Below are 15672 nucleotides of genomic sequence, written 5' to 3'. Positions count from 1 at the left end.
AGCCACATGTATCATCTTTCAAATTACCAGAGTTCTGTTCAAATATAAAAAAACACCATTTCTTTTTGAAATGTGGGCTGATTTTTGAACCAGAGTTCTGTTTAACTATAAAAAACAAACTTTTCTTTTTGAAATGTTAGCTGCTTTTTGAAGTGCCTATATAGCTTAGCTGTAATTCTCCTTTCAGCTGTGGTAGGCAGATGACATGTGGGTCTTAAATCTCTAAACTGTAGAGTTCAGGAAGAGCGGTTTTAGGAGACGTGAGTTATACTTCATGCAGAGATGAATTTTAAAGTCCCTGCATGAACAAACTGATATAATCAAAAGGAAACAGGAGTAGTGTGCTCTTTGCTCTTGGGGTTTTTGTTTCTCTGTGTGTCAATTTTGTGCAGTGGAAACCCAGGTAAATGTAGAAAAATAGATAAAAAAATTTTTTCAAACCCGTTAGTGACCAACATTATCCTGTTTTTGTTGGTGTTCTTGTGTGCTTGTAGCAGTGGCGCAGAAACTCTGCACAGTTGATGTTTGCACATGCTAAATTCTGTCAAAAATGAAGCGTAAATAAGGCTATCATGAAACGCTGAGAACAAAAGAAATATTTTTTGATGGCTTACTTAACCTGGCAGTTCGATTGGTTTTGCTTCTTTATCAACTATTCCAGAAGAGTTTAAATAATGTAATAAATACTTCTATACATTTTAGTCACTATGATCTCAATCTTTTTCACTTGAAAATTTCTTCTAACCTGTGATTAGATGATTGCTGTCTTTTCTTCATATGGCAGTGTGTTATAGCTAAAACAGACAACTACGTTCTGCATTTAAAGCTGACTTTTTTCAGTGATATATGTACTAAATACTTAAGTACAGGTGTACTAATTTTAGTACTGTACATCTGTTATGCTATGTTATTTATAAAGTGGCTGATTTATTTTTGAGTTGTAGGAATTTGCTGTTAACTTCAGTAATCATTTCCCAAAATGATTCTGTATGTCTGTTTAGTAAAATGATTTGCTTAAAAAGATTTATTTCTCCCGATACTATACATTATTTATTGTGGGCAGTTAAATAAGCGGCTTTTGTTGACTATTATGTAAGATAAGTGTCAGAGAGCTAAATTTAGCAATTAAAACAAAAAATGTGGGGTTTAATGCTCAGGTTTGTCTAAGCTTGTCATAATTTTTCACTTTTTGATAGAAGTCTTTTGTTGACGTTAACTCTGAGAGCAGTTAGGGGTTGGCAATCTGTTTTGCCAGGTGTGTGTACTTGCAAAAAATATGTGGGTTAGCAGAGTTACAATTTCATGGTGATGCCCATGTGCAAAGGGTTACCCCATGGTTTTAAAGGCATCCTACATTTAACTGAAGAATTCTTCATTTTTTTTTAGTTTTCCTCAATTGTACAGTAAATGTAAGGGGTCTTGTTTAAAAAAAAAAAACAAAAAAAACCTTTTTTTTGCTTTTTTTCCCCCAAAGTAATGTGAAATAAACCCTTTAATATAATCTCAACTAACCATAAAAGAAATTCCAGATATAAAGGTATGTAAAAAAATTGCATGGGTACTCGGCATGTAGTTAAGAACTTTTAAATGTAAAAATTTCATAAATATTAATGTAACTGGAGATATCACGTACTTTCTTGTTATAATCATAAAAATGTACTTTTGTGAGTGGAACCAGGCAATGTAATTACTTTGTGATATATAGTTAGAAGCATTCCTAGGAAGATCAAACAAAAAGAAAACTACAGAGCTGCAACATGATCAATTAAACTGAGTAATATGGTGGCAGCATAGTTAGTGTTGCTCCCTTATGAATCCAGCATTCAGGGTTTAAGTCCTGCACCTGGTCATTATATGTGACAGGTTTACACATTCCTCTCATATGTGTATGGATTTTCCTCCATATAATCTGGTTTTACTCCCACTTTCTAAAAAATGTGTGTTAGGTGAATTGCTAATTCTCAGTTAGGCACACTGGTGTCTCTGTAACAGAACCCCGGGAAGAGATGGAGTCATATAACCAGTTGAAAAGCAAATTTCCAAAGTTGAAAATGGAGAATAAAAAAGTAGTTTTGCAAAACTGTTGAAACAATGTCTTTTAGTAATAATAAACAAACCAGTGCAGAAGAGCCCTACATTATGACTTGTACTGCTCAGATGTACTTTGAAAGACTGTTGTTAGTGCTTGGACATATTCAGTAATACAGTACATTAGTTGCAACAATGAATGAGTATACAAAAATATTCAGGCTCCCTACCCCCTCCAGTAGAGTCCAACATGGCTTGATGAAGTCTGAGACCATCTTTGTATTAAAATGAAGCGAGTTAAGTGTATATTTTGAGTGAATGCTCTTTTTACAAATTACTGCAGCTCTTGCTGTGCTTTATTAAAACCAATTTTGCAGGTTGGTGAAGTAGTGGAACACTTCCTGTGCATGTTTTGATTAGTGTTGTTAGTTCTGTTACTAGTGTGCTTGATGAAAACCACACCAAATATATTCACTGTAACGGTGTATTGAAACCAAGAAAACCTTTTGTATGTACCCCATGTTCATAAATTGATGTGGCAATTATCACAGCAGATGTGTGTAATTTTAGTATGTATGCCAGATATGTAGTCTTGTTCGTGTGTCACTTAGCACTGTAAATATATGCAGCATGATTTTCCACTCAATGTAAATGTAAGTTTGTCATCTTTGGATTTGAATGGAGGACAAATTCTATCTCACAAGCCATTTGTTGTGTCAGTCTTCACTACTTGAAGATGACTCCTTTTATACACTGCTTTATGCTGGGTTTCTTCTTCAAATCTATGTTTCTTGTTGAAGTATTTGGTGGTATGGCCTTGCTTAACCATAGCTTATCACAGAAAACTTAACATCTAAGTTGCATTTAAGCCAACATCTGGCAGACTTTGCATAATGGTAATTAAAAAAAATTATTTATCAAAGGGCTGTAAAGATTTCTGTACTAACAATAGCAAGTGTCTTCACAAGTTCAAACACTATGCAAACCTTTATTGATGTGTGGGCCTCAGTTCACCCCTATATACTACATAAATGATGTCAAAAAACTGTCTTGGGTAACATCATATAACTTTTTGTTCCTAACTACCTTAGGTATGTTAAGATGTTTGTTGTGTATACTGTGTAAAGCTAAGTGATGCATTTATTGATAACTAACATCTGTCTATTTAAAAAAATAAACAAACAAAATGGAATGTATTTTTACTACCTTCTACCAAGCCTTCAACAGACATACCTGTTTTATTGCTTAACTCCTTTAAAGCCAAAATTTCTTACTCTAAGACTGGTGCACTGAATTTAAGCACTTGGTGATGTAGCAGGTACAGTTATTACTAGTTTACTGTTTAAATGTCATTTTATGCATTATTCTTCTTTTATTCTTATTAAATAATTTAATGTTGTAGGTATCTGTCAGATGAAGGAATTGAAGCATGTATTAGCTCATTGGACAAAGCACCTGCTGTTAATGACATAATCCAGATTGCACTTAATGTAGGTATAATCTTATTTAATTTTTTTATTATTAGTTTTGTCTCGTTAGAAGAGGTACTGGAACTTATAATGGTGGTTTAGTCTATTTTTAATGTACCATTATGCTACAATTCATCCTGTGATAAAAATGAAAATAGTGTTTATATACATTAATGTGACTAAATCTTACAATGTCATTATGTCTCATTCTTTCAGGAGCCCCTTCTGACCATTCATTTTCATTCCAGTGTGATCACTATTAGGTTCAATTCTTATTTAAAATATCCTTTATATATTTTCATTTCTGGCACAGTAATGTATCGAGGAATATTTCCTTCATTACAGGTTATCATTAGTCCTAACTGAAGATTTAGAAAGCACTTCGACAATATAATCACTTTTCCATTTTTCACCCATAAATCAAAACTAGAAACCAATAAACGGAACAGGGATTATAACAGAACAATTCCTTACAACTAAGGACATCATAGATACTAAAACTGAAAGGAGAATACGTAAATTATAAAAAACAATTGAATTGAATAGCATGATTTGCTTTTACAACCTTACAGTACAGTCATGTGCTGCTTTATGGCTAACCAAGTTGATGTGATTTGTACTTGCAACTGAGCATCTTGGGAAAACATTACGGTAATAATCTATATATATAATTCTCTAAGTCGCCGCCAGAACGGGCAAGACACCCATGAAAGCACGCAGGAAGGAGCCACGCCCACACCCATGAAAGCACGCAGGAAGGAGCCACGCCCACACCCATGAAAGCACGCAGGAAGGAGCCACGCCCACCAACTCTAAGACCATTGGATACGACGAAAACTCGCAGAGCCACGCCATCATTTCTGTTTGTCTGTGCTACAGTCCACATGCAGCTCTGAGCCACGTTGACTTTTCGGTTGCGACGCACGACCACATGCAACATCGCAAACTGTTTTACACGCTACATACAGCAATTCGCATGTGCGACAAACCTGCGTCTTCTTAGATGGTCCTGCAGGAACACGGAAAACGTTTCCCTGCCCACCAACACTCTTTATTCCCCGGCCCGCGTCCACCGCATCCACGACAAACATGCGTCTTCTTAGATGGTCCTGCAGGAACACGGAAGACGTTTCCCCGCCCACCAACACTCCTTATTCCCTGGCCCGCGTCCACCCTCGCTCTCTAGGCATTCCCACTGCCTGCTCATGTGCCCGGACGCAACAACTCAACAACCACCCCGTAAGTCGCTTTCGTCTGTGCTAGGAGTCCACATGCACCTCTGAGCCACGTTGACTTTTCATTATTCTTTTCGGTTATGACACATGCACCACCATCGCAAACTGTTTTACACGCTATGGTCTTAGAGTTGGTGGGCGGGTCTCCGTGAGTTGCTCTTGCGAGCGGGCACATGACCAGGCAGTGTGTATGCTTTGAGAACGAGGGTGGATGCGGCACGACCATGTAAGAAGAGGCATGTTTGTCGCGGATGTGAATTGCTGAATGCAGCGTCTAAAACAGTTTGCGAGGGGTATCCCATGGGATCCTTAAAACAATCCTTTAAAACTGAGGTTAAAACACAATGAAGGAAGCAGTCTTTAAAAACCAATAAGCCCTGTGCCTCTGTTTCATTAGCGTCTCACCTGCTTCACCGATGCAGGCCCTGCAACATTCGAGACGCTTTCTCAGCAGCTGACCTTCTCTGTGCCTGACTCCACTATAGGCTGCAACAAAATTATGAAAGTACGGGCGCATTTGTTTCACACAAGCTGTGTGTGTGGGTGGGTTGGTGTTAGTTAGTTAATTAGTTACTCGAAGGATTTCAAGATTTAATATGCACAAGCGGTAACACTGCAAAAGCAGCCCAAACCAGAAAACACGGCTGGCAAAAAGTGGCCGACAAATTAAATGCATGTGCATTGTACTTACTGAAAGCAGCGTTACGGATTTTGCAAATGTTCATTTTTTTTCCCTCTGCTTAAAAACATTTAAAAAGCGGCGTATACTACGTCACGGGTTGGTATGCAGAGTGTAAAACAGTTTGTCGCGGATAATTTGTCTTTTACTATTACACGAAGAAAATTTCCTGTTAATACTTCGTTACATTGATATAGCGGTGTTCTCAGTATTCAAAGCGCTATCCACACAGGGAGGAACCGGGAAGCGAAACCACAATCTTCCACAGTCTCCTTACTGCAAAGCAGCAGCACTACTACAGTGCCACAAGGCAGTTAAAGAATACACCGGGCTAGATTTTGTTTTCACTTCTGTTTACAGAGATCGGGTTGTAGATAGCATTGTTGCTATGTTACTTTTCTTGGTGGCTTATTACATTACGGATGTTTCACATGTTCATTTTTTCCCCTGTGCTTAAAAGACATTAAAAAAGTGTTTCTCAGCTGTGACTCCGGAACATCTCAGTACGCAAGCTATATTAAGCATCAACAACGAAGACTCGCTACACCTTAATCTACAAGTACTGACACTTATCCCTACTGACGAAGTAACTTTCACCAGCATGGCCTTCTTCATCACAGACGATCCCGCTTTCAGTCACGGACAATTATATGTTGCTCTCTCCAGAGGTCTATCTTTTCATTCACTCACAGTGGTATCCACAAACCCACCCCATTTGGACAACTGTGTCGTTCAGGAAGTGTTCACCCATCAATACATAATTATGTGGCGTATGCTACGCCGCGGGTTGGCTAGTGTACTAGAAAATGCTAAAACCCAGTCAGCCAGTAATAAATCTTTCATTATTATTATTATTATTTCACAGGGTCTCACGTGTTTTCTGACTCTTAGAGAGCCCTTTAAGGTTTGTTATCGTCAATGTTGTGTCATGTGGCTAATTCTTATGCATTCAGCCTGCACCACCTTCCTTACACCAGTGTTACTTAACCTTTATGGTTCAGTGACACAGTTTTGTCTTTTAAAATTCATTGGCAACTTACTAACAGTTATTTCAAACCGCTCCCTTGGTGAAATGAGCATGATTGAAAGCTTCTCCCCACACTGGTCAAATGAACTCAAGGGACAAGGCCGAAAATCAATATTGAGTGCCCGTGATCTTCAGGCCCTCAGGCGGTACTGCATTAAAAGCAGGCATGATTAGGTCATAGAAATCACTGCATCGGCTCAGGAACACTTCCAGAAATCAGTGTCTGTGAACACAGTTCACTGTGCCATCCACAAATGCAGGTTAAAGCTCTGTCATGTAAAGAAGAAGCCATATAGTATGTTAACATGATCCAGAAATCTTGCCAACTTCTTTGCGCCAAAGCTTATTTAAAATGGACTGAGGCAAAGTGGAAAACTTTTCTGTAGTCAGACAAATCATAATTTGAAATTCTTTTTGGAAAGCATGAACACTGTGTCCCTCTCCTCTTTAGTCCAGAGGACAATTCGGCTTGTTATCAGTGCTCAGTTCAAAAACCTGCATCTCTGATTGTATTGGGATCCATTAGTGCCTATGGAATTGGTCAGCTTGCATATCTGGAATGGCGCCATCAGTGCTGAAAGGTATATACAGGTTTTAGAGCAACATATGCTCCTATCCAGACAATATGTTTTTCAGGGAAAGCCTTGCATATTTCAGCAAAACAATGCTAAATCAAATGCTGCATCTATTACAACAGCATGGCTTTGTAGTGGAAGAGGCGCACACACACCCACACACCAAGCACACACTAGGGACAATTTAGGATCGCCAATGCACCTAACCTGCATGTCTTTGGACTGTGGGAGGAAACTGGAGCACCCGGAGGAAACCCACACAGACATGGGAGGAACATGCCAACTCCACACAGGGAGGACCCAGGAAGCGAACCCAGGTCTCCTTACTGCAAGGCAGCAGCGCTACCACTGTGCCACTGTGCTGCCCAGTCCAGACCTTACACGAATTAAAAACATTTGGCACATCATGTAACAAGGTATACAACAAAGAACACCCAGGACTGTTGATTGTCTAGAAGCCTGAATCAGACAAGAATGGCACTGCATCCCTCTCCCAAACGTCCAGCAACTGGTCTCTTCAGTTCCCAGACGTTTACGAACTGTTGTTAAAAGAAGAGGGGATGCTACACAGTGGTAAACATAGCCCTGTCCAAACTTTTTTGAGACGTGTTGCTGCCATCAAATTCAAAATAACCTTATTCTTTTCTTAAAATGATAACATTTTCTCAGTTTAAACATTTGATATGTTTTTGATGTTCTGTTGTGAATAAAATATGGGTTTATGAGATTTACAAATCATTGCATTCCGTTTTTATTTACATTTTACTCAGTTTCCCAACTTTTTTGGAATTGGAGTTGCACAATAAATTCTTGTAGTATGTTTGAAGAATTATTTTAATAGCCAATGTAGGCATCATTTGTCCTGTAAATATATAATTAATGTCTCTTACAAAAATAAAATTTTAAACTTGTATTGCTTATAATAAAATTATTTTATTTCCAGAGTGATCTTCGGCCAATTGGAAAGAAGTTTCTACCTACTGATATCAACAGTGGAAGGGTAGAAAAGGTAATTTACACTGAGTATTTATTGATTTTTGTGTACATAATAAAATAATGTAACATTCTCCAGCCTGCTTAGCCCAATTCAGTTTAAATACATTACTACTTCGTGTAATTCAGCAGCTTTGAGTAAAAAAAAAAAAGCTTTACTCATAAACAAGTAAAATGCATATAGAATATTGTAGTTTTTAAATGTTTTATGCTTTCAAGCTACTCTTTACTTGGGCTAGTTCAGATGAAAATTTACATTTTTATACTCTGTTTTAGAGAAAATGCTTGTTAAAAGTGAAGTTGTCTCTGTGCAGTATTGATGTTTAAAAAGTGGACGGCAAGTAACAGAAATATATTTGTAGATATTTGGAATTAAATATTTATGAAGCTAAGTTAGAGGTAGAAATTAAAATATTGCTGTGTAAAGGGAAAATGGAAGGACTTTGAGGTGAAGAAAACCACTTGCTTCTCCTCAGTTCTTTTCTGTAACTCAAAATCTATGAAATCCAAACTCTATGTATAGAATTTTGGGCATTATTGTTTCTAGACATTTCTGGTAACACTGCAGGCTTTTAGCAGATCTAACACTTTTCATTTTGACACCAGGCACTCTTGGTTCTGTATTACTTGGATAATAAAGGGTCCCCTGAGTAGCCTTTCAGATAACCTCTTATCTCATTAGTTGTAATCCTCTCTGATCCAGTCCATTCTTTAAGCTGCTTCTCCAGACTCCTGCTATTTGGCTTCTGTCTGCAGTCATCTAGGGTGCCTTGATGTATGTTACTGTTCCTGAGGTGGTTGTTTCACCTTGTATGTTTCTTTATCAGCATCTCCATCATAGCACATACGTTTCCAAGGCCTGGTGCACATAATCACAGCTGGGAGTTCACCTAGTGCCATAATGTGAAAAGGAAATGTGGTTGCACTCTGACTCGCTGATCTTTCCCATATTATGTGCATTTGGTATTCTTAGTTAAGGTTTCCTTTCCTATATGGTTCATTGGTATAATTTCAGCTTTGTTTCAACTCGGTCCTAACTTGACATGGAAGTCAAAGCATCTTTCAAAGTGTCAATGGGGAAAAAGTCTTTAGATAGATAGATAGATACTTTAGTGCAGTTGTGTAGTATATAATATAAAATAACATTATTGGGATAAAAATCAACATTACAATTGCAAACACTACTTGCTGAATTCTAATAAAAAAAATTAATACAGTGTTCCCAGTTGAATTTCTCAATTGGAATTCTCAAAGCTACCTGATTCTAAGCTGTGGGTTTAAATTTGAAGAGTTGACTTTAGTTCCTTCAGTTCTGCTTTATTACTACTCTTATAGCCACATTATTATTCCACCTTAAATCAAAATTTAAATCACAATATAATTAAAGTGATTTATGATTGTTTTTAATAAGTGATATACAAACCTGTACGTATGCTCAGGCTGTGTTTATTCAGGTGTAGGTAAAATGAGGAATACAAAACAATGATTAAAGATGTAGAAAAATATATACTTTTAAATATTCTACCATTTGGATAGATGTAGTTCTTAAAGACCTATTATAGAGGTTTTTAATAGTTAAATGATGAAACCTATGCAAAAACAAAGCCTTGATTGCTGGAAGGCATTTACTGATGCTCGTGTCAGTATACTGAAGCATTGCTGAAAGTTAGTCTTGCATAATATATGTGTCAGGAGCAAGGTTATTATAGTTTTGGCTTTTTATATTAGTTTTTATTTCTATATTTTTTTCTGGCCTTACTTGGAAATTCAGTTTAGTTTTAGTTTAGTTTTTATTTTACAAAGACATTTCTATTTTATTTTTATATATATTAGCTTCAGTTTTAGTAATTATAGTATGGTTAAAGAGCTACTATGGAGTTTAGTTTTTATGTCACAATGAGACAGAACTGTACACTTAACAGGTTTGGATATAATATGAATTTAATGTTAGTGGAAGGTTGTTACACTACACAACACACTTTACTATTTGGTTTTGTTTTTGTCTGATAAAAACAAGCATAATCGAAACCAGGTACTGAATATGAACAATTTTACACAATTTTATAATTTTTAAAATATTTTCTATGTCATTTGTGCTGAACCAATCTGCGCTGACTGTTGGCACTTTTTTCTTTTCCTTTTATTGCCCAGAATGGGTCAATTTGTAATGAACTTTAGGTGAATTTTAAGGTGTGAGGGTTTTTACTGTAAATGTCTACAACACACAACATATCCTGCTCCAACGACAATGTGCTTATAATGAATGCCTTCAATATTTCGTTAAAAAATCTCAAACACTGGGCTTTGTTATTTTCTACCAGCCATACTGATCTCTGATTCCATCTCAGGCACAAAAAATTTATAGACAGAATTTTGCACTTGCGGGCCTGGAAAGATATAAAAAAAATAAGAAAAGAGATTCTACTGTGTTTTGACAGGTGTGGCAATGAAAATCACAGGGGTTAAGGAAGAACAGGACTCTTAGGGTTGAATCAGTGAGCAGACCCCACCTAGCTGTATTGAGGGAAATAAAGAAAAACAAGCATGTAGTTTGAAGGTTAGGGACAGTGAGACTTGAATAGCCCATGCATAAGAACAGTACACACATAATGAGCAGAGCAAGAGCAGGTAATAGGAGTACGGACAGGTACAAAATGACAGAGACAGCATCTGAGATTAAGAACAATTTATGCATTATCTAAACCTGTTTATCCAAAGCAGGATCACAGGAACCTGAAGCCTACCCCAGCAGGTTTGGATGCAAGGCAGGAAAAATCCCTGGTATGCAATATGTATGATATGGCTGATGTATATGATATTTCAGCTATCTGATTGGAGAGAGAGAGAGAGAGAGAGAGAGAGAAACATTGAACAAATGGGGACAGATATTTTAAAGCATAGTTCTGCTACTGGATTATTTTCACAGTATCAGGTATTTTGAGCTGTGATTATGAACTAAAAAAGATACATTAATTATAGAATAAATACAAAAACAAATTAGTATGTTTAGCTTTTCACCACTTGACAGACTCTCTTCCCCCACCTACCTTTAGTTCAGTAGAGACATTGCCAACTCAGGAATTTTACAAGGTTTGAATGGCTTTGTTGTTAAATGACGTTTTTAAAGCAAAAGTGATTGGTCAGCAACGATATGCTGATCTTGTATGATGAACTAGTCAGTCTCTTGATCAATTTTTTCAAAAATTGGGAGTGGTCTCCCCTAGACATTCTCGTGTACTCAAATATGGGGATGGATATTTGAGGAGTAAAACGCAAGACGATTATATTATGTACATTAAAGAACCTTCAACAATAAATCAAATTAATAATACATTGAACAATTGTTAGAAAAGTTACGTTGAATAAATTGGACTCTGCAGCTGCATGAATAAAAAAAAAAAATCAAGTATGTGTTCAGGTAAAATACCACTTCCAGTTAATGGATTTGGCCCAACTATAGTTTTGGTGTAACAGCCACATGCCGAATTTCATCCATCCATCTAGTTGCGTTTTTGATATATCGTGTTTATACGCATGCACGCACACACACACACACATACACACACGCGCACATGCACACGCACACACACAGACATAATTCCAAAAAACATTATTTTTGGACTCTGGGAGTTGTAAAACTTCAAGATTCATCAAAATGTTGAGGTCGATTTTTTTTTTTCTTTATGAATACTATACTTTCTCTATCCTTTGTATACTTCATATGCGAAGTGGCAGGTGAATTACTGTCAACAAAAAGCAAACACCTGAGAAATAAACTGAAATTTTACTCACTTGTGATTTTTCTGTCCATACGGTAAAGTTTTTGTTGAGCAGCACATTCCGATTTCAGGCGTTTGAATTACATCTTGATATACAAGTTCAAAGAAAGGCATGTAAATTTGCTTTCTATTCCACAGGCTTTACACGCTTATTCAGCTTCCTCTGTCACCACAAATTCTGTATGAACACCTGCCCTCTGTCGCCAGCCGTCTTTCACTGGATGAATACATGCGGGCGGCTCGTGGTGGATGGCTTTCAGTTTTTTAGAGTTAAATGTTATAAAGGTTAAAAACTAACAACAAGAAAATTAATTCAAAGACGAAAACTAAAATTATGTTTGGTAAATCATTATTTTATTTCAGTTATAAAAACTAACAACAAGAAAATTAATTCAAAGACGAAAACTAAAATTATGTTTGGTAAATCATTATTTTATTTCAGTTAGTCTTTCCAGCTACTTTAATAGTTTTATTTAGTTTGTTTTTCATTTCTGTTTTGTTAATTATTTTATTTCTGTTTCAGTTTTGATTTTAGTTTTCGTTAACTATAATAACCTTGGTCAGGAGACAACCATGAGTAAATTTTGCTTAAAACTGAGTGGGAACAATTAGACAGCCCACTGAGTGTCACATTTATAAACTAACCCAATGCCTTACGAAGGTGGCCCTCAAATTAAGGGTGGTGACCTTGAACTTCAGAGAGCAAATGTGCTCTTGTTAACCTAGTCTGACAGAAAGCATGCTTCTGATTACAATGAAAAGACTTCTTAAAAACAAAAACAAATAGATAGATAGATAGATAGATAGATAGATAGATAGATAGATAGATACTTTAAATAAGTAAACATATAAATGTGTGTTGTGTATGCAAAGAGTACATTGCATGTTTTAAATATAAATGTAACCTGTTGCAGTGGTAGTGCTGCTGCTTTGCAGTAAGGAGACTGTGGAAGATTGTGGGTTCGCTTCCCGGTTCCTCCCTGTGTGGATAGCGCTTTGAGTACTGAGAAAAGCGCTATATAAATGTAATGAATTATTATTATTATTATAGGTACCATGTGTGCTTTCTGTTGTTCAGTTACAGTGATGGTGTAGGAGTTGATAAAAGTTTTAAATAATTTGGCAGCTGTATTCATGAAAATATGAATAGGTCTGCAACTAATGATTATGTTGGTAGTCGACTAATCGTTAAATTTTTTTTTCGATTAGTCACGATTATTTCATGCCTGACTATTTTGAGGCCTGTGACCTGTGGTTGCACATCCTGTTTTGGGCTCCAGTGCATGTCTTACCTCATTTGCTCACGTCTGTCCACCTGTGAATGTCACCCTGATGTCTCTGCATTAACACGATTAAAATTAATAATAATCAAATTAAAATAACAACCAGTGAAACATATGAATTTGAAAATAATCAAATGTTTTTATATTAGAGTGACCATCACAATAAAAAAGAAGTACAGTAAACAATACAAACTAAAGTGCATTTAACTTAACCAAAAAAAAATCGTTAAAACAAACGTTTTTCATATTTTAGTAATAAATGACAAAATGTAGACATAAACTATATTATGTATAAAGCCTGAAATGCAAACATCAAATAAACACTTTCACAAAAGGTTTAAGGATGATACAATAGCTTCAGTGGCGCAGTGGTAGGAATTGCTGACATATAATCAAGAGTCCCCCGGTTCGACCCTGACTGCCTCATACATTTAACGTTTTGAGTAGCGAGTTACTCTTATTGTTAATATTATACAATAAACACATACATTTGATTTGTGTCTGTAACAGCCACTGTAAATGTATAGTACTTGTAAAAGTTACCTTTTTTTTCACTTTTATTCTCTGTCACGATCACGATACATACTACAAACTGGTGTTTTGAGACAATCGAACTGGAAATTCTCTGATCTGGATGGATAAAAGCTGACACACATACGCTGGCGAATCTGCCTTATTCGTATCTCATTGTCACTTGATTTTTTTTATTCAATTTTATTGAGTGTTCCTGCTTATGCTGAATTAGTATGCACCTTATGGCCTGTGATGTCAAAGCCACACTGAAAAAAAACAGAGACATAGGTACAGTGGTGTGAAAAACTATTTGCCCCCTTCCTGATTTCTTATTCTTTTGCATGTTTGTCACACAAAATGTTTCTGATCATCAAACACATTTAACCATTAGTCAAATATAACACAAGTAAACACAAAATGCAGTTTGTAAATGGTGGTTTTTATTATTTAGGGACAAAAAAAAAATCCAAACCTACATGGCCCTGTGTGAAAAAGTAATTGCCCCCTGAACCTAATAACTGGTTGGGCCACCCTTAGCAGCAATAACTGCAATCAAACGTTTGCGATAACTTGCAATGAGTCTTTTACAGCGCTCTGGAGGAATTTTGGCCCGCTCATCTTTGCAAAATTGTTGTAGTTCAGCTTTATTTGAGGGTTTTCTAGCATGAACCGCCTTTTTAAGGTCATGCCATAGCATCTCAATTGGATTCAGGTCAGGACTTTGACTAGGCCACTCCAAAGTCTTCATTTTGTTTTTCTTCAGCCATTCAGAGGTGATTTGCTGGTGTGTTTTGGGTCATTGTCCTGTTGCAGCACCCAAGATCGCTTCAGCTTGAGTTGACGAACAGATGGCCGGACATTCTCCTTCAGGATTTTTTGGTAGACAGTAGAATTCATGGTTCCATCTATCACAGCAAGCCTTCCAGGTCCTGAAGCAGCAAAACAACCCCAGACCATCACACTACCACCACCATATTTTACTGTTGGTATGATGTTCTTTTTCTGAAATGCTGTGTTCCTTTTATGCCAGATGTAACGGGACATTTGCCTTCCAAAAAGTTCAACTTTTGTCTCATCAGTCCACAAGGTATTTTCCCAAAAGTCTTGGCAATCATTGAGATGTTTCTTAGCAAAATTGAGACGAGCCCTAATGTTCTTTTTGCTTAACAGTGGTTTGCGTCTTGGACATCTGCCATGCAGGCCGTTTTTGCCCAGTCTCTCTCTTATGGTGGAGTCGTGAACACTGACCTTAATTGAGGCAAGTGAGGCCTGCAGTTCTTTAGACGTTGTCCTGGGGTCTTTTGTGACCTCTCGGATGAGTCGTCTCTGCGCTCTTGGGGTAATTTTGGTCGGCCAGCCACTCCTGGGAAGGTTCACCACTGTTCCATGTTTTTGCCATTTGTGGATAATGGCTCTCACTGTGGTTCGCTGGAGTCCCAAAGCTTTAGAAATGGCTTTATAACCTTTACCAGACTGATAGATCTCAATTACTTCTGTTCTCATTTGTTCCTGAATTTCTTTGGATCTTGGCATGATGTCTAGCTTTTGAGGTGCTTTTGGTCTACTTCTCTGTGTCAGGCAGCTCCTATTTAAGTGATTTCTTGATTGAAACAGGTGTGGCAGTAATCAGGCCTGGGGGTGGCTACGGAAATTGAACTCAGGTGTGATACACCACAGTTAGGTTATTTTTTAACAAGAGGGCAATTACTTTTTCACACAGGGCCATGTAGGTTTGGATTTTTTTTCTCCCTAAATAATAAAAACCATCATTTAAAAACTGCATTTTGTGTTTACTTGTGTTATATTTGACTAATGGTTAAATGTGTTTGATGATCAGAAACATTTTGTGTGACAAACATGCAAAAGAATAAGAAATCAGGAAGGGGGCAAATAGTTTTTCACACCACTGTATATATGATATTTGGAATTATTCATTTTATGACCTTATAGTACATTTCGGAAAACATTATGGCACAGATTCAACATTATTCATATTCATTCGCGTACCTTCTTGCAGTTGTAATTAGTGACCGCGTTTTTTTTTTCCTCCGACCTTGCCCAGTCTGCACAGGACTCCAGGACATGCAGAGG

At 36.9% G+C, this 15672-nt stretch overlaps 1 protein-coding gene across 1 annotated transcript in view; it reads left to right on the top strand.

Moving 5' to 3' along the window:
- The window catches only part of tdrd3 (tudor domain containing 3), a 100502-nt gene that overhangs the window by 31549 nt on the left and 53281 nt on the right, over positions 1-15672 (top strand). The window contains exons 2-3 of the mRNA XM_028799630.2: positions 3431-3518; positions 7957-8022. Of these exons, the coding sequence (XP_028655463.1) occupies positions 3431-3518; positions 7957-8022 (154 nt within the window). The remainder of the gene's footprint in view (positions 1-3430; positions 3519-7956; positions 8023-15672) is intronic.

This window comes from Erpetoichthys calabaricus, chromosome 4, assembly GCF_900747795.2.
Source record: "Erpetoichthys calabaricus chromosome 4, fErpCal1.3, whole genome shotgun sequence".
Lineage (NCBI taxonomy): Eukaryota > Metazoa > Chordata > Cladistia > Polypteriformes > Polypteridae > Erpetoichthys > Erpetoichthys calabaricus.
Note: the sequence above shows the minus strand (reverse complement) of the source record. Positions and strands in the feature narration are given on the sequence as shown.